A 22,445-nucleotide genomic window follows, 5' to 3' on the forward strand; every position below is an offset into this window, starting at 1 on the left:
AGTTTCACCTGGAGTCTGTACGCACAAATATGTCACACAGACAATACAAAAAAACAATTTTGTCTTCTAAGTCTTTTCAGCTTGTCACTATTTATAGCATCACTGTAACATAAAGATATTCAAATATAAAGCGACACTTCTGCTTGCAGTCCCTTTATATAAACGACTCAGTAAAGCAACATAGCTGTTTTAAAGTACTTTTATTAAAACTACGTGTACACAGCTTTTGATTGGCAGTTGTAAGATTATAACTAATTAAGTGTACAGCTTGCAAAGATGTACAAATGTCATTATTTACTTGCTTTACAGAACTTTAAAAATTTTCAAATGGTTTCAGTGTGGTAACTGAGTATGCCCCTGTAGATGACTCTGTGCAAACTGGTAATTCTACAAATTAATTGGTAATTCTAGAAATTAAAAGTCCCTCTTTACTGTCTTGAAAATTCCAGAAGCAATGACTTTGTGGAAGTTGGATGTACATAACACAGGGGACCAGGGAGAATGCCCCTAAGAAATGGGTATGAGTATAAGTATTTCTACCTAGGGAATAACGAAGTATGCCACAACAGGATAAGGAGGGCGAAACAATGAATGCAAAGTGTATGCTCAATATTGGATTTTTTTTTCTGCAGGACTCTTAGCACCAACAAGGGTAAGTGGATGCCTGAGAATGACCAAAAACTATGCTGCAAAGACAGCTTATTCCTCCAACACGGAGCATTTTAAATAAAACCCCACAGGCAGCCAGCCACTTGGTGCTTTATGGTGAATACTGGAAAGAGGAACACGCACAGATGCACTGGCCTACCCTCTACCTCTTACTTCTGGCCACAGGTAAGGCAGAGCAGCTCCCTCTCCTACCAGTCCCCTCTGCCTTGCGTAGAAAGAGGTCAGGGCTCTTCTCACAGTTCTTGCAGACACCTTCGCATAACTGAATTTGAAATGTGAGAACTGAAATAGCACATTCTAAAATATTTGCCTATCCTGGCCCCATTGTGTTGATAATTTGAAGACATATTTAAACACATGGACAGATAAATAACCATTTAGTTTAAGAGACCTAGAGGTAAACAAGAATCAAGAATTGCCCTGTTAATTCCCACATGTAAAAGGCACTAAAATTTTCCAGACTATTAAGAATATTCTATTTTCTGAAAGTAATAAGGTATTCAGGATATGCCTGAATGTCATTAAATATGACAAACATTGTTGGTTTAGCCACATTATCAACCACACTGTCATACAAGTCAGTAGGATCTGCTGGGTTTTTTGGTGGTGGAGTGATTAGTCCTACGCTCCCAGCACAGTACTGCCCAGTGAGGACCCGAGCCAAGTACATGTATCTTCTGCCATTTGTGTCTGGTCTGGAATAAGTGTCCTGAGCAGAATAACATGCGTCAACAGCAAAGTAGGTTCCATTTCCAATGTTTGCAGCTGTTTGGAAAGACAAAGTTTTTGAGTATAGTTAGTGTTCTTACTCCCATAAGAATCTCTAAAGCTCCCCCTTTTGGTTATAGTTTGAACACCAAATTCTAGTAATAATCCTTTGTATCAGAATCAAATACGAATCCACTTAGATGTAGGGTAAGTATCAACACCCAGATTTTGACTGCCCTTTCCTATGGGGAAAAGGGTTCCTCTCTCTGTTTAGCCTTGTTTGTTGATGCAATCCATCAAACTGCAAATCTCCACAGCCTTTTCAACTTAAAATGATTATATAATTGTAATTACAGTTTTCTAGTTACACTTCACAGCAAGAAGTTAGGGGAATCACATTTCTTGCTCGGAGAGAGATTTCTTTTCTCTGACACTACTAGAAAGCTTTTCAGGCCAGACAGGTCCTTCCTACCTGGCTGCTCTGATCTTTGCATATTTTTGCATGGCTACGCAGCCTGACAGAAGGGAAACGTGCCTTTCCTTTCAAAAATCGTTGCTGAGATGGAGAGGTGGATGTCAATACTCGCAGGTAAAGAGAGGACATAGGGATCTAGGGTTATTGCTTCCTGAGTAAATCCAACTTCCTGGCACTACTAAAGAGCAGGAAAGCAAAACTACATGTCCTCTGGTCATGTTTTAAAAAGAAATGGTGGCTGCCATTTCTGTCTGGGCACAGCCTGATATATTTTCTCTATGTTGGGCTTCATCTTCTCAAGAAAATCTCAGCAGAAGTACCTCTAGAGGATGCAGACAGAGAAATGTCTACTTTCAGATCCAGACCTCACTGAAGTGTCAACGAGATCTGAGTTAAGCTGTCCGGCTCTCTCAAGATCAAGTCAGCCCTAGGCATGGACAATTGTGTCTTAAGGAAGAAAACATTAAGAACAGAAAGTAAGGACTTTGAAGTACAGTTGCAGGAAGTCTAAGAGCAACTGGCACCTCAGTTCAGCCCAAGTTCCACTTCTTTGGATCCTGTTCTTCATCTTTGAATGCTACCAAATAATAAACATAACATGACTGTACTAGAGGAACTGAACAAAACAATCTTTGAAATAATGCAGAAAGTCTTTCTGCTAAATATTTAAGTTATCCCTAACAACTATTACAAGGAGAAGAATTGATTCATGAATTTCAACTGATTTAATTTGCATAAAAATGGTAGGGGACTGGGATCTTCTGATTGCTTGTGCTGTCCTTATCTTTGGAGGCAACAGAAGTATCTGCACCTCTACTTTGCTACCTGCCTTTGTCTAAGAGAGGATACCAGCAGCTAGTGGCTGGTATCTCAGCTGAGGATGTTTGAACAGTGGGGTCCTCGTTCCTTTCTGTAAGCAGATGATACAAAACATTTCTCAAAAGCTGCCCAGGCTTGATTTCAAAGTAGGCAAGCTTTTTCTGATACCCTCTAGAGGGTAGCATTCATCATCAAGGGATTAACTGAACAGGTTAATTCCTCTGTCCGTATAGATTATGCTCTGGAGTTGTTTACTATTTTGTTCTCCAACTTCATTCAGTCTTCATGTTGTGCTGACAGCACTGTAACACTGACATTCCCTAGGACTTCATACACGTTTAGGAAATTAACTGCTTTGTATAATGACTCACCGTTCTTTCCAGCAAACCCACGATTAAATCCGTTGTAGTTGATCGTGCTCAATGAGGATGCAGCTGTCCCATGAAACAGCATCTTCTCATTATCTTCATTTTTGTTCTTTCTACACAGGGAGATTTTTTTTATTTGGTACGTCTGCCAGAGGAAGGGATTTTGTATTCTTTCAATCTGCAAAGTTACAAAATAGAACCATATTTATACTGTTAGGGAGCAATATTTATCATGGCAGGAAAGCATTAAAACCAAACTAGACTGAAAGAATGACAGTAATTTTCACTCTGCCCTGTTAGTTTGCGGTTTGGGTTGGGGAACTGAATATGTGAGCCTCCTGAAAAATCAGAAACCAAATAGCTTACAAGAGGTTTTTCAAGCTTGGTAATTTTTGGCATACATTTGTCTTGCCTGGTATGTCACGTACACAGGCAATCATGGTAGCTGTGCATTGCCATTTTTAGAAACAGACCATTGTACCACTGCTAGAGGCAACGATGTAAGCAGCCTTCTGTTCATGCTAATCATCTATACTGATTTTCTCACTAAAGGGTAGACTGTAGCGATAGCATAATGTTGAATTTAAGTTTTTCTTCTAGATCTCGGCTTGGAAGTCAAACTTGCTTCCTTTACTGTGTAGCTTAGCAACCCATAAGAAACTCCTATATAAAAATAAAATTGGTGGGAGGATAGAAGTTGCTGGCTGCCTATGCCAACAATGTGAATATAGCTCAGGGGGGAAACAGTGGATCTGCATCAAAGTATAATCTTAAAGGCATTGCTGTAAGAGCCTTCCATTTTCAATAGAAAAAGACTTCATTACTTGATTTTTTTTTCCATTGCACACTAATATTTTGTTCTATTTGTGTCTTAGTGACCACGCTCCTTGAACCTCATGATGGAAGAAAATTTTTCAAAAACATTCTCACTCTTAATTCCATTGCATTTTCTCCTATTTCTCACTCCTCCTGATTCTGAATAATTCCATCTTCTCCCTGGCAATTAAATCTCTGCAGACTGTGTTGCAGACTTTTCAACAAGCAGAACCAAACCTTGACACTTTGGTTAAAACCAACACTCTAGCCTGAAAGGCTCTGGGACTGACAGGGAAGAAGTAGTAAAATAGTTAAAAGCTTTATGGCCAGCCTGCAAGTCCTTTGTATTTTCCTTTGTATTCTGAATGCGTTTGCTCGTGCTTCCTCTTCAATATAGATTTTCCTAATTAGAAATACCACATTAAGTAGTGAGTACCACATCAGTTGAACATAAAGACTGATGGTCACTGGTTCTGCACTATTAGAAGGTAGAAATGGCAGGGCAACTTGAAATTTGATTTGATTTATAGCCACCCTGTACAGTGCTGGGGAGACTGACATATGAAAGGTGTATTAGGTTGCAGATACTTTCTAAATATTTGTTTATAAGGTATATGAATGTTTTTAGCTCAAGAATTCACTTCCCGCACCCCCCCTGCCCCACCCCCGGCTTTCACCTTCTCTATGACGAAGTTGGAACACGTTTTCTTAAATTTGTTCTGAACGTCCAGATATTCCTGAAGTGATGCCTTGAGATTCACCAGTTTGACCCGCTCCTCTTGCATATCTTCCCACTGTGGAGGGAGCTCTATTGACTGCTTATCTGCAAAACAGAGATTGCGTTATTATCACAGATATCTAGCTCAGTTTTGTAGGCACGTCTTACAAACTAACTGCATATAGAGGGCTGAGAGGACGGTACCTTACACAATACTTTACTCCAAGAATACTCTCTCTCTTCAATACATCACTGGCTCTGTAATGCACTGTTGAGACTTTACATTTTCTCTAGTCTAATTATCCCCATACCAATATCTAACTAAAGCAAGTTTGAAAACCACAGAAGAATTTTACACGTTCTTCATACACCACTTGGTTTGTCAGACTTAAGCATTAAATCCATGCTCGCTAGTCACATACATACAGATAACATTTGTATTTAAAACAGATGTTCTGATTTCAGTCATACCTGCCATTAATTATGAAGCTAAAAATGCTGACTATGGCATGCCCAGGGTGGGGGAAAAACAAAAAAAAGAAGGAAAAAGGGGAAAAAAAAAAAGGGAAAATGCTATAGAATAGCTTACTTCTTTGGAACACTCAAGTTTGCATTTATCAGGATTATCATTCAATAATCACTATTAAAGGTTTTTTTATTAACAAAGGTGTAATTTACCTTCATTCTTTGGCACACGTTGAATGTTTATAGTTTCTCCTTGGCCATCACTAGCCTGTAGAGTATTCAGATTCACCTTGTACTTCTTCTTGTTAATTTTGACAGTAAGATGTGGTTTTTTAGCTATTTTGGCATCCTCCAGCTTCATATTTGTCAGTTTATCAAAAGGAACAAAGCTATCATTGCTTCCTGGATACCTCCATTCTACCAGGTTATACACAAGTTCTGCTTTGGATCGTTCTTCTTCAGTATCCTTAATTTTTTGGATCATTTTTTGAACTTCCACAGAAACAAAACAGACGTCCCTGCTAATACCAGAAATTTTAATGCGAGGGGGGGAAGGTTTATGTTCAATCTGAATGGTAACATGCTTTCTTCTCTGGAGGTCTTCTAAAGCGTCAATTTGCCTCTCATCAAAATTTTCAATTAGCTCATCTGAAATACTGTTTTCAAACTGTTCTTTTAAAATTAAATCCTTTATCCAGGACTCAGCTGCATCCACATTTTTCTGGCTTTCTCCACAGATCTGAAATGTGGCTAAATCAACTTTCTTCTCCAAAACCACAGGCTTTTTCTTCTCAATGGGTTGTTTTCTGCCCCAAAAAAATGCTGTGAAGAAATATATATTTATTAGTTTTAAATAAAAGATCTTTAGTTTCATGTGCCCATGCACACAGAAAACCCACCTACTTACATTTAAACATAGACAGCCATGAATCTCCTGCAGATGAATCTGAATCTTCTCTTTTCTTCATGCTTTCATAAAAGTCTCTGAGCATACTTGTCTGGAAGATGATGATTTTAATTTTTTTCAAATGCTGTACTGATCTTTTGCTTGCAAATTCCACTACAGCATCCAACATGTCATCAGCTACCTTTGCTGGATTCTGTCTTGCTTGACCTAAACAAAACCAAAATGCACATATCAGTGAACAGTACTTAAATCACGGCAGCATCCAGAAAACAGAGACCACGTCCCCAGCTCATGCAGACTGGTGTCCTTCTCTCCTCCCCCATTATGCTTTCTGGCCAAAGCCCCACGCTTAACCTCAGCTTTACACCTAAGCCTGGGAGCTCCAGGAGCTGACACCCTATACACAGACCCGGGAAGCCCTTCTGGGATTCGCCTCCCGTTTACTTTAAGGCTCCAACAGGCACTTAGCATCCCCCTGATATTTTTAAACTCACACATCACAAACTCTATCCGCCTCTTTAAACCAGGTACCAAAGTAAAACCAAATCAAAATCAGCAGAGGATTTTGGCACAGGCCTGCAGCGTATTTCAACATACAAACGGGAACACCAAGCTCAAAACAACTGCTCTCATTCCCCTACAAGTCTGAAGTGCAACCTGAAGCTTATCCTGCAACGTTGGTGGGACCTCCTGTCAATTTCAGCCACGGCATCCCTTGGACAGCCATCGTCACACCAGCACGCAGATGATGTTGGCAGTCCAGGGGACCTGCCATAACTATCACTGGAGTCCAAACACTGACCCACGCATCAGCTCCTACCCTAACTTGGCATGCTGAGCAAGGACCAGCTCACAATTTCTTTTCCCAGTCAAGGGGAGCCTTAGTCTGAGAAGGATACCCTGCTTTCTTCAAGCCCCACTCCCCAAGCTAACCAGAAGCTTAAGCCAAGTAAGCTAACCTGCCTCCAGCCCTGGAGGTGTAAACTGCAGGTATTCTGTACCCAGCCCACAATTTCCATAGTCAGCCAGGCAAGGTTTCGGTCTCAGGCCAACTCCAGCTTTCTTTACCTACAAACCCCAACCCCAGCCCTTCCATGTGAAGCCAATCCCAAAGCAAGGTCTATGGGAAGTCTGAAGAAAAGTGCAGGGTGGCCAGCTGAGACACACAGTCTGTTTTGGGGTAGAACGTCTGTTATGGAGCAATATCTTTTCTTTAGGTGCTCTTGGTCAACCAATATTGACTGTAATATTGATACTTTTTAAAAAAGCTGGATTTTTGAAGTGTTCAGGTGGTGTTTGAACTGACTACAATGAACTTTCACAAATCACAGTTTAAAGAGTTTCTTGTACAAGTCTACAGTTATCCATACCAGAGGTATTAACTTCATCCCAGTTTCTGAACTACCCCCATCACAGCCCTCATCGCTTTCCCAAGAAAATGCAAACCTGTTCCAATTGCTGGGAACGCGACGGACTGGTACATCCTTAGCTCACACTCATTAAGCACTTTGGAGACCTGACTCTTCACGTCGACATTGTGAATCAAGTGGATGATTTTACTGCACAATAGTTTTCCACCTTGTGTAGTAATAAAGCCACTTTGAAACTGCCCATCTGGAAGACAGAAGATAAAGAAAGAGACATAACATTTTCAAAGCGGCTATCTCTTTTGATAAGGTAGCTGGTTATATTGATTCTAGAAGAGAAGTGGAAAAAGTGGAAAGAAATTCTCTGTGACCTATATTATCTTGGTTTTAGTTGATTCCTCTTTTCTCTGTAAATATTCCTATTGCAGAATTTCTTTGAGAAAGTAACTCAAGTAATTGTGTTTTCTAATTTCCCAAGATCTCTGCTCCAAAATAATTTCCTATTATGTACAACTTAAGAATTTATGTTGAATTTAAATGCAGCTCACTTTTATTTAAAAGCATGCCAACAGAATATGCACATTTCATTTATATGAGAAATCCTTTCTTATGCCACTTATTCCTTGAAAGCTCAAACTCTTATTCTGCAGAAGAGCTGAATGGTTAAAATAATATCATTAAGACAATGACCAACTGATCTAAGAACTGTGGTATGGAATCTTTAAAAAGACGTTCTTGTTTTTTCAGAGCACTCATATTTGATTACAAACACCTCAAAATGGAGTCACTTTGTGAGGATGAATGGACTGATGAACAGAGTTACATACCACTTCACTGGTCACAAAGGTAACGACTGATTGCAAGATGCTCTGCATGCACTGAGATCAGGCTGATAAACAGGGAGAGCCTGCAGAGCCAAAGGCTGGGAAAAATATCCAGGAAACTCCATCTTGAAAATGAACTTCCAAACTCTGAGCAGGACTTCTTGTTTATGCAACCAGAACGTGTTCCTTTCTGTGCTCGTAGAGGCCAACCACAGTGAGTTGGGATTTTACTGCTCTACTGGTCTGGCAGAATGCAGACTGCAGAAGAACTCATGATTAGGGTGATAAGCAGAGTTACATTATTTCAATAAAAAATAATTATATATTTGTGAATGTAAGCCCAGACTTGCTATTAGCTTTTAAAAGCTAGTCCTGCATGTGCTTACACCAAAAGACAGTCTTCTACTACTTTGTTCAGTTTCAAAACTTCAGCTCTCCTGTAGCTGACAATAAAAATTATGCTCAAGTCAATGGGACTGTTTCTGTTCTTACGTCAGGAACATGATTGAGTAATTTCACAGGTAAAGAACTTAAATTACATTAATTTCCCAGCACTTACTAGCATCAGAAAACTCTATCCATCTTCTGTTCAGTTGTGAAAAGAAAAATTCTCAAATTAGGTGTCAAAACAACAACAGGACTTTTCAAAATTCCTAAAAGTGAAAGCTATTTTTTCAGATAAAATAACTATACCATCAGAGCAGAGAATTATAAAACAAATCTAAGTTTTCAGAGAGGAAAAAAAAAAAAAAAAAAAATCAAACAAAACAGTATGCTTTAACATACCATATTGAGCACATTCTGCTTCTACCTGGGAACCAGCAGCATCCATAATTGCTTTGAAGACCCCTTAAATTATACAAGAAAAGCATAGCATTCATTAAGTCAACTTAGCTATTTCTACTCAAAACTCTACCCAACTTCTGTACTCTACAAATACCCCAAATTCTCATGTGGCAAGATCCCACAAAGTGCAAAACTTTGCTAGTTCCCCTAAGTACTCTCCATGACACACTGCACGGGCTGTAGAGAGAACACTGCCTTCAATATTGATTAGAAACCATTAAGAGTAACTCCTATTTCATCGTTTCACCAGCCAATAGCATGCCCCTCACCAAACTCTGCTTGCTTTGAATTATATCATTTCATGCCTTTCATGCTTGCAATTCACAATGTCACCAAAGACTCCTCTGCTTCTTACAGGTCAATTTACTTAACCAGGGCTTTGGCTTACAGTGAAACATATTAGGACAAGAGCTATTTTTCAGAATTATATTTCATCTGAAAATTTCCTTTTATTTAAGCATTTTTGGTTTTAAACAAGAAAAATCTGGTCAGATGCCTTGTGTTTGAGTAGTTTGGAAACTAAATGGAATATTCAGGACATGTAAAAAAACAGTTTAAGATCTACTTCCTGACTAATCACAGCTCGCTTGCTCTCATCTGAAAAATACTTCATAAGAGTTTCTCATATGGACAGTTCTTCTCCCTACCCCCTTCTAAAAACTAGCCCAAATTTATCCCTAAAGAACTACCTATTCAATACAATACCTGATGTGGCATCAAATGTTGGATTTGCTATGTTTACAATAACCTCTGTATCTTCCTTGGTAATATCTCCACTAATTACTTGGAGTGTAATGGAACCAATCTGCATTTCATGAACTCCCAATACTTCAGTTGACACAGGCCTAATGAAACCTGCAAGGGAAAGAAAAAAACCTTAAAACACTTCTCCTCTAGTTTGGGGTGTTATTCTCTTCCACTGATGGAAACCAATTTATCATTTTAGGGAATATGCTCTAGATCAGTTTGATGGACCTAGAGAGTCTCTGCCGTTCTCTTTACTCCATTTCTGAAAGCAGGAAGGCTGGTGTTCTTCCTGTTTAAATACTGTGAAAGTGAAACCGTTTCCATTCCTGTAAATCAGCACAATACAAATTCAGAAAGGACTTTTGGAGTTATCTGATCTGACCAGCTCTGTAACAGCATTTCCTGAAACAACTCTTACAAGAAAGGGAGTATCCAGCTTAAGCACTACCAGTAATGGAGATCCCGTCACACCAGTTCTGTTAAGTTATTTCACCTTTACCCTCACAGGGTAAAAACTGTTCCTTACTTCTAGTCTAAACTGATCTAATTCATATTTTATCTGCACACTCTTACTTCACCGCACTGATACAGCAACTGAGAAGAAATAGCTATATATTCTTATGAATAAGCCTCTGCCGTCGATACAGTTCACTCATGTTTTTGCTATTGTGTCATACATTAATAAATGGAAAGGAAACAATCCATTCTGTATACCTCTAGATAGGAGATTAAAAGTACAGAAATACATATTGTTTATGGCTTGTTTGGCAAAGTGATACCAAATTCTTATACCCTTTGAGTAGGACAAACTAACAGTTCTCGTACCAGGATATCCTCTTCCATATGGTAAGATGGGCCTCACTAAGAGATGAGCATACCCTCAACAAAAGAAATTCCTCTTCAAGATTTTTACAAATGGAGTTTAAGAATGCCAGTCCACTAGGAGGAAAAAAAAATGCTCTGTGTCTTGATGACATTTCATCTCTTTCCTGACACATATAAAACCACTTTACAGTATTTACATTCTCCCGTGTCCCACCTCCTGCTCCTACACAACTTACTTGACTGTGGTGCTGCAGCATTGCAACTTTCAGCTACCCTACGTTGTAGTTCAATGGTAAAAGCCTAAAAAGAGAAAAAGGTACACCAAAGATAGTATTTCAGAGTTGATATACTGAATATTTCTATAATTAACATTGTCATGTAGCTCTTGCTGAGCCATCAGATGCATTTTACAGTTGTGTTTAGACAGTATGATAATAGATACTGTCTTTGCCTCCTCTGTCAAAAGAGTAGTGAGCATCTACAGGTGTTTACAGTGCCAGCAGTGAAGCCAATGTTGTGCACAGCTTGTGCTTGCTGAGAGTTTATATTTCAGAGGCACTGAATGAGACACTGGAGAGACATCCCACTGTCACTGGCCCACAGCAGTAAGGAAGTGCTAAATTATTCCCTTAAGAAAGCAATATAACTAATATATATTGTTAAGGCGTAACTAGAACAGTATGTAACACAGATGGCTTGTCCTGAGAAGAACTACCTGAATGTTATCCATATCTTTTGGATTCAAGATGAAATGAACTTCCTGGAGAGTCTTCCGAGTGTGACTACTACTGAACTTGAATACCACATCAAACATTAACTTAGAAACAACGGTTTTAGGAAATCCAAATCCTCCAGTTCCAATAGCTGGGAAAGTGATCGATCTCAGTCCAAGTTCTTCAGTTTTCTTCAAGCAGGAATTGATTACATCTTCTAGGGTCTGCAAAACACAGCAAAGATTCTTTTTTTTTTTTTTTTAAAAAAAAAGGCATCAGTTATCAGTAGTTCCATAGAGACTACGCTGGTAAGAGAAAAAGCTCTCAGTGCATCAAGGCATCTTTAAGGGCACTCCAACAGAAGTAAACTGAGTCATCTAAACTAATTATTTTAAATCCTGAAACTTCAGGATAGGATCCCAAATAAATCTGTTTTCAAAATCAACTTTTTAAAAAAATAATTAAAATGTACCTTCAGGCTTTGTCCTTGTCCTTTATCCCACGAGGGGAGTATGGCATGAAGCACGGACTTGCAGGCCAGAGCGCATCCACTGGTGCAGACCACACTCCCTTGACCAGCACCCTGTCTTTGTTTTTCTTTGTCAAACTCTGCTTGGAGCCCTAGTCCACCCTTTTCCAGCAAGGCTTTGCAAAGAGGCCCCACTCCAAACTTCAGATCTGTGCCAACGCTGTTGACAATAACATCCGCCTGCAACAAAATTACAATGAAAATATCTATAGCCAGACTTCAAGTAAAAATATGCATCGAGACTAATAGCGCTAGCAAAGCAACGCACAGCACGAGAACCAAGATGCCAATGGAGAAATAACCTGGTTTTCAGCACAGCTGCTGCATAATGAGTATTCCTGGACTTGTAGGAAACCTAGGTGTGTACATGTGAGCAGGTCATCCATCCATCCATCCATCCATCCACCCCAGCAGAGCTGTCAAGCCATCAGTGGAGATGAGGCTGTTACTCACCTTGCCCCAAGCAGACGCCAATGTCTGGGCAGGCAAAATAAACCCAACCTCTGCAGTCTGCCTCATCCCCTCTTCCCAGACCCAGCCTTTCCTACATTTCCTTGTGAAGAACTGCTGCAGTATTGCTCCTTCTTCTCTAGCATCACCACAGGATGCAAAATATATGTATTGTATAAGGTACACATAACGCAGAAATTTTTAACGTCCCTTTCCTCTCTTTCACTGAAGTGGGATTCTCTACACCTTATCAGAAAAGCAGCACCTCATGCAGCAAAACAAGGTGAAGGGAGGTGGTTGTGCTCTCATGAATTAAAACAGGCAAAGCCCCGAAGTTTGTTGTTTGCTTTGCTTTTTTCCACTGGAGACTTTTTAATTAAAAAGTATTTTAAATGTGTGCCATATTGAGGTTCTTTTACATCTAATAATGCTCTGTTATTGGAACAGGCTTTTGCAGGCACCAAAATGAGAACTGAAGCAACTAATATTGAAACAACAGGACAATAATAATAATTTAGGGATATTTTAAACTCTCAAAGTATAAAAATCAGGGGCTGTTGAAAAAGAGATTTATCAAGATGCACTTTGCATCACTGAAGAAAAAAAACCATAAGGGAAAGAAACTACATCAGAGGTGTAAATTGAGTCTTGATGGTCTAGATGAGGAGTAGTTAAACTCTTCGTTAGCAAAAATATGAAAAAATAAAAGAGGGGGGAGGAAATAGAATCAGGTCTAGACTTCAGCAAAACAATCTAAGCATGCATTCTTCGATGGGGTCACTTTTCCAGAGCCCAGTAACTTCATAGACTGTCTTTAATCCATCCAGAGAGAAGGGAACTAAAAAAAAAAATAAGCTACCTCCTCCCTGTTAGCATGACTCACAACAGCAGCCCAGACAGGGGCTGATTTCCCATAACATCCAACCTAGACAGCTACAGATCATATGAATACTTCTAGAAAGTATTTTAGTATTTCCCTTTTAGGAAAAAAGCAAACTGTTTTACATGTTTACCTTAGATCTGGAGAATGAATAAAACCTAGCTGGGAATGAAAGATCCCGAAATTCACAGCTGCCCATTGGAAATGGCTGCAGAGAGACAGATCCCAACCTGAAATCCATCCGTTTTGCAAGCTTGCATCCTTGTTTAGCTAGCACATAGCCATCATTTCCGTATGTAGCAATGGTCTTGTAAAACAATATAACCTACTGTCCTTCCTTTTCTATTTAAATTTAAATAAGATCTTCACATAAAGTTAGAGAGAAAGAAGAAAATTAAAGACCTACCGTGGCTTCCTGAACATTTTTCTCCTCTACTCGGATGCGAAGTCCTTCATTTGTCGTAACCATCTGCAGATCATCTCTAGCCACCTGCAGATCCTCTTTTCTCTTCTCCTTCTGCCTTTCTCTCAGCTTACAGCTTTCTAAGCGCGAGGAGGATGATTTGGCTGTAAACGCTTTTTTTACTGTCTCGCTCAGAACCTGAACTGCTTCTTCTGCCTCATCCACAAGATGAACCTCCTTCAAGCTGCTGTCCCCCATGGATTCTTCCAAGGTCTCCTTGACGGAGGATACAATTGAATCTGCACATGTCTGCAGTGGGAACCCAAAAACCCCTCCGCTTATAGCAGGTAGAGCTATGGAACGATGATTGTATGTTTCAGCTAGTTGAAGACTTTTCTTCACTGTCTTTCTTAACAAGTACATGCACTTTTCTGCTTCATCCTTCCTCCACCTGGGCTCAACAGCATGAATGACATTCTTGCAGGGGAGTTTCCCAGCGCCCGTGATAACTGCGCACCCAGGCTGCAAACTCCCGTTCTTCCTCACCAGCTCGTCACACTCCTGTTGCAGCTCTGGACCAGCCGCTTTCAGCAGTGCCTCAGCAAGGCCACTGATGTGTCTTAAGTCTTCATTAGATGCATTGACCACAACGTCAACTGGGTAATTACACAAGTCACCTTTATATACTGCTACTACAACTCCATCTGGCAGCATTTTCTCATAGTAGAGCTTTCTTTTCTCTTTATCACCAACTTTTTCACCCTTCTGTTGTTGTTGTTCTTCTTCTTCCAGCCTAATCAAACAACTAAATTTCTGCTTTGCCTCAAAAACACATGAATCTTTCCTCTCGGTGAAGAACTCCCTGGCTCCTGGTTTATCAATTTGCACATTTTTTGTGTAAAGGGATGCGAGGATTTTTTCAAATGTGGCAAATCCTTTTAGCACTTCTGTTTTTGGTCCACTCAGGGAAATACAGGGTGTCTTGCTATAAAACCATACTGTCACACCTTTCTCCGCCAATTCAAGACAAACATCGAGTTTTTCCTTCTCTACAAACTGCACTACCACCACCGACTTAGCTGGGATTACTTTTTCCATGACTGTGTTTCTACCTATAAAATCATTAAGTTTCTGATAAGTTTCTGTTACGGCCTCAGAAAAGCCAGCAATAATCACTTTATTTTCTTTTCCAACAGGTTCATCAATGACTAGAGTTTCCTGGGAAGAATTGTACTTCTTATGCAAGGAGGCAAGAAGACTCCTCCACTGCTTCTTTTTAAGGACCTCACCATCGTCCACACTGATGCACTCATATTCTAAGCCTGTCTTTATTTGCTTTTCTGCTTCTAAAAGATCTTTTGGAGCATCTCCAAACAGCAACACAGTATCATCCTCAAGCTCATAAAAAGCATTAATTTTTTTCCTAGTGAATAATGTCTCTGACATTGTTTTATTATCTACATTCTGTAGATAGTAGAAAACATTGGGATTAATGGTAACTGATGTACATGGCATGTTCAATACCCTCTCCAGTAAGTCAGCTTTGATTTTATATACTTCTGCAGGTAATCCACACAACTGAACAGTTTTTTTTGTGTCATCATAAAAGATCTTTAAGCATGGATATTCTTTGTGAATATTCTCTTCTAGCCCAGCATTGTGCAGAACAGCATACTTCCCCGGGATCACTGACACAGAAATTTCTATGCTTTGTTTTTCCCTTTCACTTTCCTTCATGGCTTTTTCCATGCATTCCCTCACTTCTTTCTCCGCACTGTCCACTGCTGCTCTGTTGCCTGCAATCACCACCATCTCCTCAGAAATATCAGTTATGATCAAAGCAACATCTTTCACTAACCTTTTTTTCACGTCTTCCCAATCCACTGAATTTACTTTACACTTTATAGCTATGTAACGTGACATGATACGTGAGAACTCAGTAGAAGCATCTTGCTTCCATGTCTTGATCAACTTAATCATTGGCTTTTTCTGCTCGGAGAGAGATGACGATGGGCACAACATAATTTCTGGGTGTGCACAGTCTGTCTGTGGCCATTTTAGCTCACAATGGCAAATTGCCATTTCCTGGTTTATGTCTTGGATCAGCTTAGCCTGCCTTTGTAAAAACTGCCAGACATATGGATCTATTGGCACCCCAACGGGGTCTGGCATCTTGATAGTTGGTCTTTCTTCTCCATAGAGAGCTGTTCCCAGGGAGTGGTAATACGGATGCACAGAAATCTGTGTCTGTTCCAGTAAATGCTGCTTTGTCAGGACAGTGTTCAGATCTAAAAGTTAGCACACAGAGACAAACGCACATATATAATCATTAACTTCGAATCAAGCAAATTACTCTGTTCTTAGAACTATTACACTGAATAAAATAACTACTTTTTTTTTTTCATTTGAAAGAGCTATTTTTACATCTTTCAGATTTCCAAGCCACTCTGTAGGGAACAAGATAAAAGGCTTGGCTCCAACTAGTTCGGTAAATATGCTCGTGTCTGTATTTGCCAGCTACACCTTTCTCTCATTTCCTGAGGAAATCCCACCACAGAGCACGGCCGTATCAAGTTACTATTATGAAATGCTCCTTACTCTCAACTTAAAACAAAACTCTTTGTGCCAGTGTATTTTCACTACCTTTTTTGCCATTTCAGTTGGAATGGACAAAGGAAAGGAATTACAACGTTGGCAGGGACTTAAAACCACAAGACAATGAGATAACTTAATGTACAAAACATTCTTAAGCAAATTCTGAGAGTCAGAAGAAAAACAATCACCTGGCAGATATCTTTAACTAAAGTAAAGGAATTTACTAAGCCAGGAGCCTCCTAACACAGAGATATTTGTGCTGGCACAAAAATGGGACAGTGATTCAACACAAGGAATAGTAACAAGATTGTTCTTTAGCTCTGTTCTTCCCTAATAATGAATATATTTGACCTTAATTAGTTTCTGAAAGCTACCTGTGAAAGTTGAAGTCATTAAGAAATCCTGCTGCTTCTCCCTGCAAGTACAATTCATGTTGTATTGCAGATAAAAACCTCTATAAATGGGAAAAAAACATCAGTGGGAACAACCCATGCACAAAGCAGGTATTAAAATGAACCTTTGGTAACATAAAAACCAGAGAGATTCTGAAACCCTAGACATGCAGGGGTATTTCTAAATCCAGAGCAGGTCCCAGGAACAGGACAGTGTACGCTGGGGTTAGCAACAGCAAGCCAGGCTTCTCCTAATGCCCAAATCTGTGGTACTTTTCTTTCAGGTCCTCAGCCTGGGAGCACTTTGGTCAGGCGAAGGACAGTGTTACCTTTGTGATCACAGAAAGTAATGATGGCCGAGTTCTCCTCAGGGAAGAGCTGGACATCTGCCACAGGCCCCCCTCCGTTCCGCACGCTCTCAAAGTAAACAGTGATGTAGTCTGTGGAAACGTTATCTGGTATGTTTTCAGCCTTGATGCTTTGGGTCAATTCAAGAAGCCTGGCAGTCATTTTGAATTCTTTAACTCTCTTGTTTTGCAAACATTTTTTGACAAATTCTTCAGTATCTGTGAACAGAAAAGCAGTGTGAACTGACCATGTTTTCCTGCATTGTTATCAGACCCAGCTATCACTTCTCGCAAAGAAATGAGTTGAGTCTACTTCTCCCTGTATTTGGAGCAAAACCATCTTTGGTGCCAAATAACTGTGTGTTGTAAGAAAAAGGGGGAAATGCACACACCCGTGTTACTCTCTGCTGTTCTCTACCACTGTATCTCTGCTCCCCTCTTATATTCATCTCTTGTAGAAACTAAGCACTTCTCACTCTTTCACTGTCTTCTCAAACGGAGACTTCATATACTTCAATAATTTGCAGAACTCATCTCCACACTCTAATTCTCCACGCTTCTAATTCTTCTCCATTTAACCCAACATAAGATAGAGACAATGAAACATTCTCATCCAATTTCAATTAACGAAGATGCCACAGTTTTCTTTTTGCAGTGTAACATTTGGATCGCAGGTATTTTCATGGACCTGTATATATATTCCAGGGACCCCTCCCTGGAAGTATTCATGGTCAGGCTGGATGGGGCTTTGAGCGACCTGGTCTAGTGGAAGGTGTCCCTGGCCATGGCAGGGGTTTGGAACTAGATGATCTTCAAGGTCCCTTCCAACCCAAACCATTCTATGATGCTATGATATGACATCTTTCCTGAGAGACTACAGTCCAGGTACTTTTTTAAAACTGAATCTCTAATGGGAGAGGAATCAAGCTCTGAAAGCTGTTACTCATACATATACATGGAAATGAATGATGGTGTTCATCTTGTCTTACCAACACTTTTCATAAAGGTAGCTACAGCAACATTTATTTCAGGTATCACTTCCACAGTGAAGTCATCATCTACCGACAGGCCGCTGATGTTCTCCAACAGCATACGTAAGCATTTCAGACTGCAACCTTGTATGTTTTCAAGCACCACTGAAGGTGAGGTGTCTGTGGACTTTCCCGAGATGTTCTCCGCAGAGCCATCTTCCTCCTGGGGTTCACAGCTCGGAGCAAAACTCTCTGCTTTCTGCAAGGCTTCTGCATCATCTTCAACAGAAAGAGAAACAAGCCACATGACATATTCCATTTCCTGGAATAAACAGATTTTGCTTACCCTTTCTCTCCTTTCCTTTCCCAAGAGATCATCTAACCAAACAAATAGTGCAGGGTACCCTGGGACATTTTGGGATCCAAAACAGTCTAGATGTGATATTCTGTGGAGCTGCAGGCAGCTGCTTTGATGGCACAAAAATAGCCATGAGCAAACAAGTCCAAGGTCACCGGTATGTCTCCAGGTCAGACACATAAATAAAATAAAATCCATTGAGATAATTGGCCACAGCTGCTCAGGCATTGATAAGGGTTGTGAGAGACCTTGCAGCCTCTGCATCTGTTTCTTAGCCCGGATGCAGGCCTAACAAACCTGAACGTAGCTCGGGACATCCACAGGCCCCATAGGCCACCAGTAGCAATGTGTGACTCGATGCAAAGCCTCCTGATGACCATTGTGCCCTGCCATCAGGGCAGCACGATAGCACTGAAGGACCCATGTGCACAGAAGGCCAGCAGGGATGCACAAAATTTTGCGGATGGAAAATACAACAGAGGTGCCCACCGAGTACCACAGCAGTCCAGCGCCTGCCGGAGGAAGGCACATCTCCAGCTTTGCAGACAGATGAGGATGAAGGCAGAAGAGAACCTCCCAACGGGAACGACATGCTCCTCAAGTGTGTCTGAGTAAACTAGAAGTGTCACCAACTGTCCAACAAGGCATGGAAAACAGCCGTCACAGAGTGCTGCAGGGTGGGGGGGACTGGCGCAGGCCAAAGGGCACCCCAGGGTGCTCAAGATGGCCATACTTGCACACAAAGGCAGCTCTCCCCTCCTTGCCCCAGTGAACACAAGCAGCAGCACAAGCCCCTCTCGGTTTGGTAAACCAGCACATCCCTGCACCATGGCAGGGAGACGAGCATCGAATGAAACCCCGGCGCTCACCGTCCTCAGTGCAAACCTCCAGGGCCACCATCTCTGGCTGTGGCAGAGGACACGTACAACTGATGGGAGAGGAGCCCGGTGGAACAGTTGTACACCTGACCAGGGATGGGGCGGGGGGTAAGGTCTCTGCTTGCTTTTGCTCAAGAACACTCAAAAATCCCTCAATTCTGGGGCAGCACCCAACAGGCCGGCCGTGGGGGGCAGCCCCAAGGAGAGAGACAGAGACACGGGGTGGGAAGGCTCAAGCAGGCGGCAGCACAAACAGGCTGGCTCTGCTCCCTCGCTGGGCTTACAAGCTCTCCCGAAGTACAACAACAACTGATACCAAACCCATAACATTTACAGAAGACAGCTGCCTTTGAAGGCCTACCAGCGTAAGCCCAACAAGAGGAAAACAGAAGAAATAACCGCAGAAGCAATAGCTCTACAGATGCTAGTTATTAATTTCTACATCACTGACAGGAATCATCTGCTCCACTATGTCCAATGAAGAAAGTACAAAAAAGTCTTGTACAAAAAGTACAAAATCCCAAAAGCTAGGCTGACCCAATGAAGCGATTAAGAGCAGCATCTGGAGATTTTCAGGGTCCTCTCTAGTATAACTAAAAAACAGTAGGTGACAACTTTGAGTACCTGATTTTGAAAGGAGGAAAATCACCCAAAAAGGCACTGAACAAGACTTCATATGGAAAGGAAAAGATAGAGGGGCAATTATTGAAGAACTTCCTGATAACCGGTCTGTCTCGGGGCTGCGTATTTACTCTTCACAGATGCGGGTATATTTGGGTGTGCAGTACTGTTTTCTAGATTTCTTCCTGAATCATAAACCTTAGCAGAATATTGCTGAAAGGACCTCACTGAAGTCGCTGAGGTACTGGGGAGATGCACCACTTGCCTTTACAGACTCTCCTAACTGTAGGGAGCACAGACAAACCAGGCCTGGGACTAAGACCTTCAATCTAGGTGTTTCTACACAGATCTTATCTTAAAGCAGTTATGCAGGATAAGGGAACTAAATCCCTCTCTGGAGATGCTCCTCTGATTAAAAAGGCTATTTTAGAAGCTAAAACGAGGTGCGTGGTCTAAGCCTGGCAAGGTGAACTCCATCCTTGGTGATCAAGTCTACAGTGTCCCTGGCCAGACATCTTTCCCTGTATCATCTGAGAAACTTTCAGCAAACCCCACCCCAGAACTGGAGCTGTCTGCGGACAAAAGCACCAACATTTTCGTTTTATGAAGAATCAGCACACAGAACGATGGATAACATTTTACCTTCTGTTTGAAGGTTGCTTGTATCATCCAGAACCTAAAATAAAATGAAAGCAAAATATCAGTGACTGATTTGACGCTCTCACCACTACTTCAAAGCTCTGGTTACAATTACAATTGTTATTCACCTTTGTGGGAACTAATTTTTCTTCAAATGTGGCCTTTTCAGCAGCTAGTGCTCCTTCAGGCTCTGTGACAACCAACTTCAATTCTCCTTTTTCTCCTAAATACAGCTTATGAGACCGTCTCTCAAGAACTCGTTGCTTCACTAAATAAAACCAAAAAACCCCAGTGACAATCTGAACAGAAACACAACTTTAAACAGAAATACGACTTTAAATTACGTAGCACTTTTCCACCATTACATTCGGACACATATACTGTCCCACAAAATGAAAGAGCTTTAAACTCCTGACGCTAAAATAGCACGCACAAGGCCTTCCTCCTGCAAAGAAACGGAAGAACAGCACAGCATATTCTCTCTCTTCACACCCGAGATGCGAAGCAAAGCTCCATCACACGTTTCCTGGCCAGTGCCTGGCAGGCAGCCCTGCGCTGGGGCTGCAGCACAAGGGTCCCGGTACCAGTCCCATGCCTTGTACACCCTCTTCCAGCCAGTGCCAAAATGGCTTGGGGCTCTATGGCCCTGAACTTACCAGCTGGGTGAGTCAGCAACTGGGAAGCATGATAAGAAAGACAAAAAAAGTGTATATATATATATATATATATGTGTGTTTAAGCACATATATGTACATGCACATATATGTATACGTTTAACACAACTGCAGCTAAACACTTTCCACCTTGCTGCAAGTTTATATAAATACATGTGCATTACATATGTTATATTTTTAATATATATTTGTAGTTACAATATATATTAAGTTATATTAGCATAAGTGTTACTCTTCCAAGCACAATCTAGAGAATACCACTGTGCATCAAAATTAATACATATGTACATACACCTGGTAGGATGTATTTATTAACTTATAGCCTAGAGTTGTTCAAAATGCAATCTAGGGGCTAGTACTAAGCACTGAATTTAAGAATATATATATAAGCAAACACATATTATATATTCTGTATTGCATATCACAGGATGTATATGACATTATGTACTATAGATTTATATGTAACACACTAGACAGTACATATGACATCGTACGCAATAATTAAGTCAGTATATCTATTTTAACTCGCCGAGAGGTACGACTTGTGAGTGACAAGCCACAACACGCTCACGTCTAGAGGCAGCTGACACAGGACCCTGACACCTGGACCCTTCGCCCGGGGGCAGGCGGGCAGCCTCCGACCGCCCTGCGCCAGGCCGGACCCCAGCAGACCCCTCACCCCGACCCCCGCCGGGCCCGGCCCCTCACCCCGACCCCCGCCGGGCCGGACCCCGCCAGACCTCCTCACCCCGACCCCCGCCGGGCCCGGACCCCTCACCCCGACCCCCGCCGGGCCGGACCCCGCCAGACCTCCTCACCCCGACCCCCGCCGGGCCCGGACCCCTCACCCCGACCCCCGCCGGGCCGCTCACCCTCGGGGTGGGCGAAGCAGACGAGGAGGGTCCCGGTCCCGCTCCCGGCCCGCAGCTCGCACTCGCCGCCGCCCGAGCGCTTCTGGCTCTGGAAGTAGCAGAGCAGCTTCTTCCTGAGGGCGGGCGGCGGCTCAGCAGAGCCCCAGTCGCCGCGCACCAGCAGCGGGAAGGCGCCCGGCCGCTGCCCCGCCATGGCCGCCGACTCCTGTCCCCGCAGCCTTTCGCTTTCGTTTCCCGGCGCGGCGCGGCGGGGCGGGGCGGCCCCGCGGCCTCTCCCGGCAGGCAGCGGCAGCCGGCGGGGCCCGGCACGCCGCGGAGCGGAGCGGGGTGCGAGGGCCGAGGCGGGCCCAGCGCCAGGACGGGGCCCCCGCCTCTCCCGTCTGTCGCGAGACAGCTGCCCCGGTCCGGCTTCTCCTCCCCCGCCGCGGCAGGCTGGCCGGGCGCGACCCGCCGGTCGCCGCTTCACGCCTGCGCCCTTACGCTCCTGTGCCCCCCCAGAATTTCCTACAACACCCAGAGCTGCCTCAGACACTCCCTTCGCGTTAGGAAATGTCCTCTCCCTCCCCGTG

General features: G+C 42.2%; 1 protein-coding gene across 2 annotated transcripts; it reads right to left on the reverse strand.

The window, feature by feature from the left end:
• Nucleotides 1-185: 185 nt before the first annotated feature.
• LOC137667242 (protein mono-ADP-ribosyltransferase PARP14-like) lies at nucleotides 186-22,081 on the reverse strand. Of its 2 annotated transcripts, none has more exons than XM_068407876.1 (17): nucleotides 21,877-22,081; nucleotides 20,459-20,598; nucleotides 20,334-20,367; nucleotides 17,853-18,113; nucleotides 16,846-16,956; nucleotides 13,533-15,817; nucleotides 11,740-11,976; nucleotides 11,270-11,491; nucleotides 10,791-10,854; nucleotides 9,688-9,837; nucleotides 8,923-8,985; nucleotides 7,392-7,559; nucleotides 5,946-6,152; nucleotides 5,252-5,860; nucleotides 4,533-4,678; nucleotides 3,043-3,217; nucleotides 186-1,434 (listed from the first exon to the last, which is right to left on the reverse strand). In XM_068407876.1, the coding sequence occupies exons 1-17, from the start codon at nucleotides 22,067-22,069 to the stop codon at nucleotides 1,145-1,147; spliced, it is 5,355 nt and encodes a 1,784-aa protein (XP_068263977.1). In that variant the 5' UTR covers nucleotides 22,070-22,081; the 3' UTR covers nucleotides 186-1,144. The 2 variants fall into 2 exon arrangements, with proteins under 2 accessions (XP_068263977.1, XP_068263976.1); XM_068407875.1 differs by having other exon boundaries at nucleotides 16,846-17,082.
• Between the last annotated feature and the right edge of the window lie 364 nt (nucleotides 22,082-22,445).

This window comes from Nyctibius grandis, chromosome 9 (genome assembly GCF_013368605.1).
Source record: "Nyctibius grandis isolate bNycGra1 chromosome 9, bNycGra1.pri, whole genome shotgun sequence".
NCBI lineage: Eukaryota > Metazoa > Chordata > Aves > Nyctibiiformes > Nyctibiidae > Nyctibius > Nyctibius grandis.

Excerpts from the sequence above, each read along its gene's own strand:
- LOC137667242 (XM_068407875.1), bottom strand. The coding sequence starts at position 22,069 with ATGGCGGGGCAGCGGCCGGGCGCCTTCCCGCTGCTGGTGCGCGGCGAC. Across the intron at positions 18,114-20,333 it reads AAGCAACCTTCAAACAGAAG|ATGATGCAGAAGCCTTGCAG; the intron begins GTAAAATGTTAT and ends TTTCTGTTGAAG. Across the intron at positions 4,679-5,251 it reads ACGTGTGCCAAAGAATGAAG|ATAAGCAGTCAATAGAGCTC; the intron begins GTAAATTACACC and ends TCTGTTTTGCAG.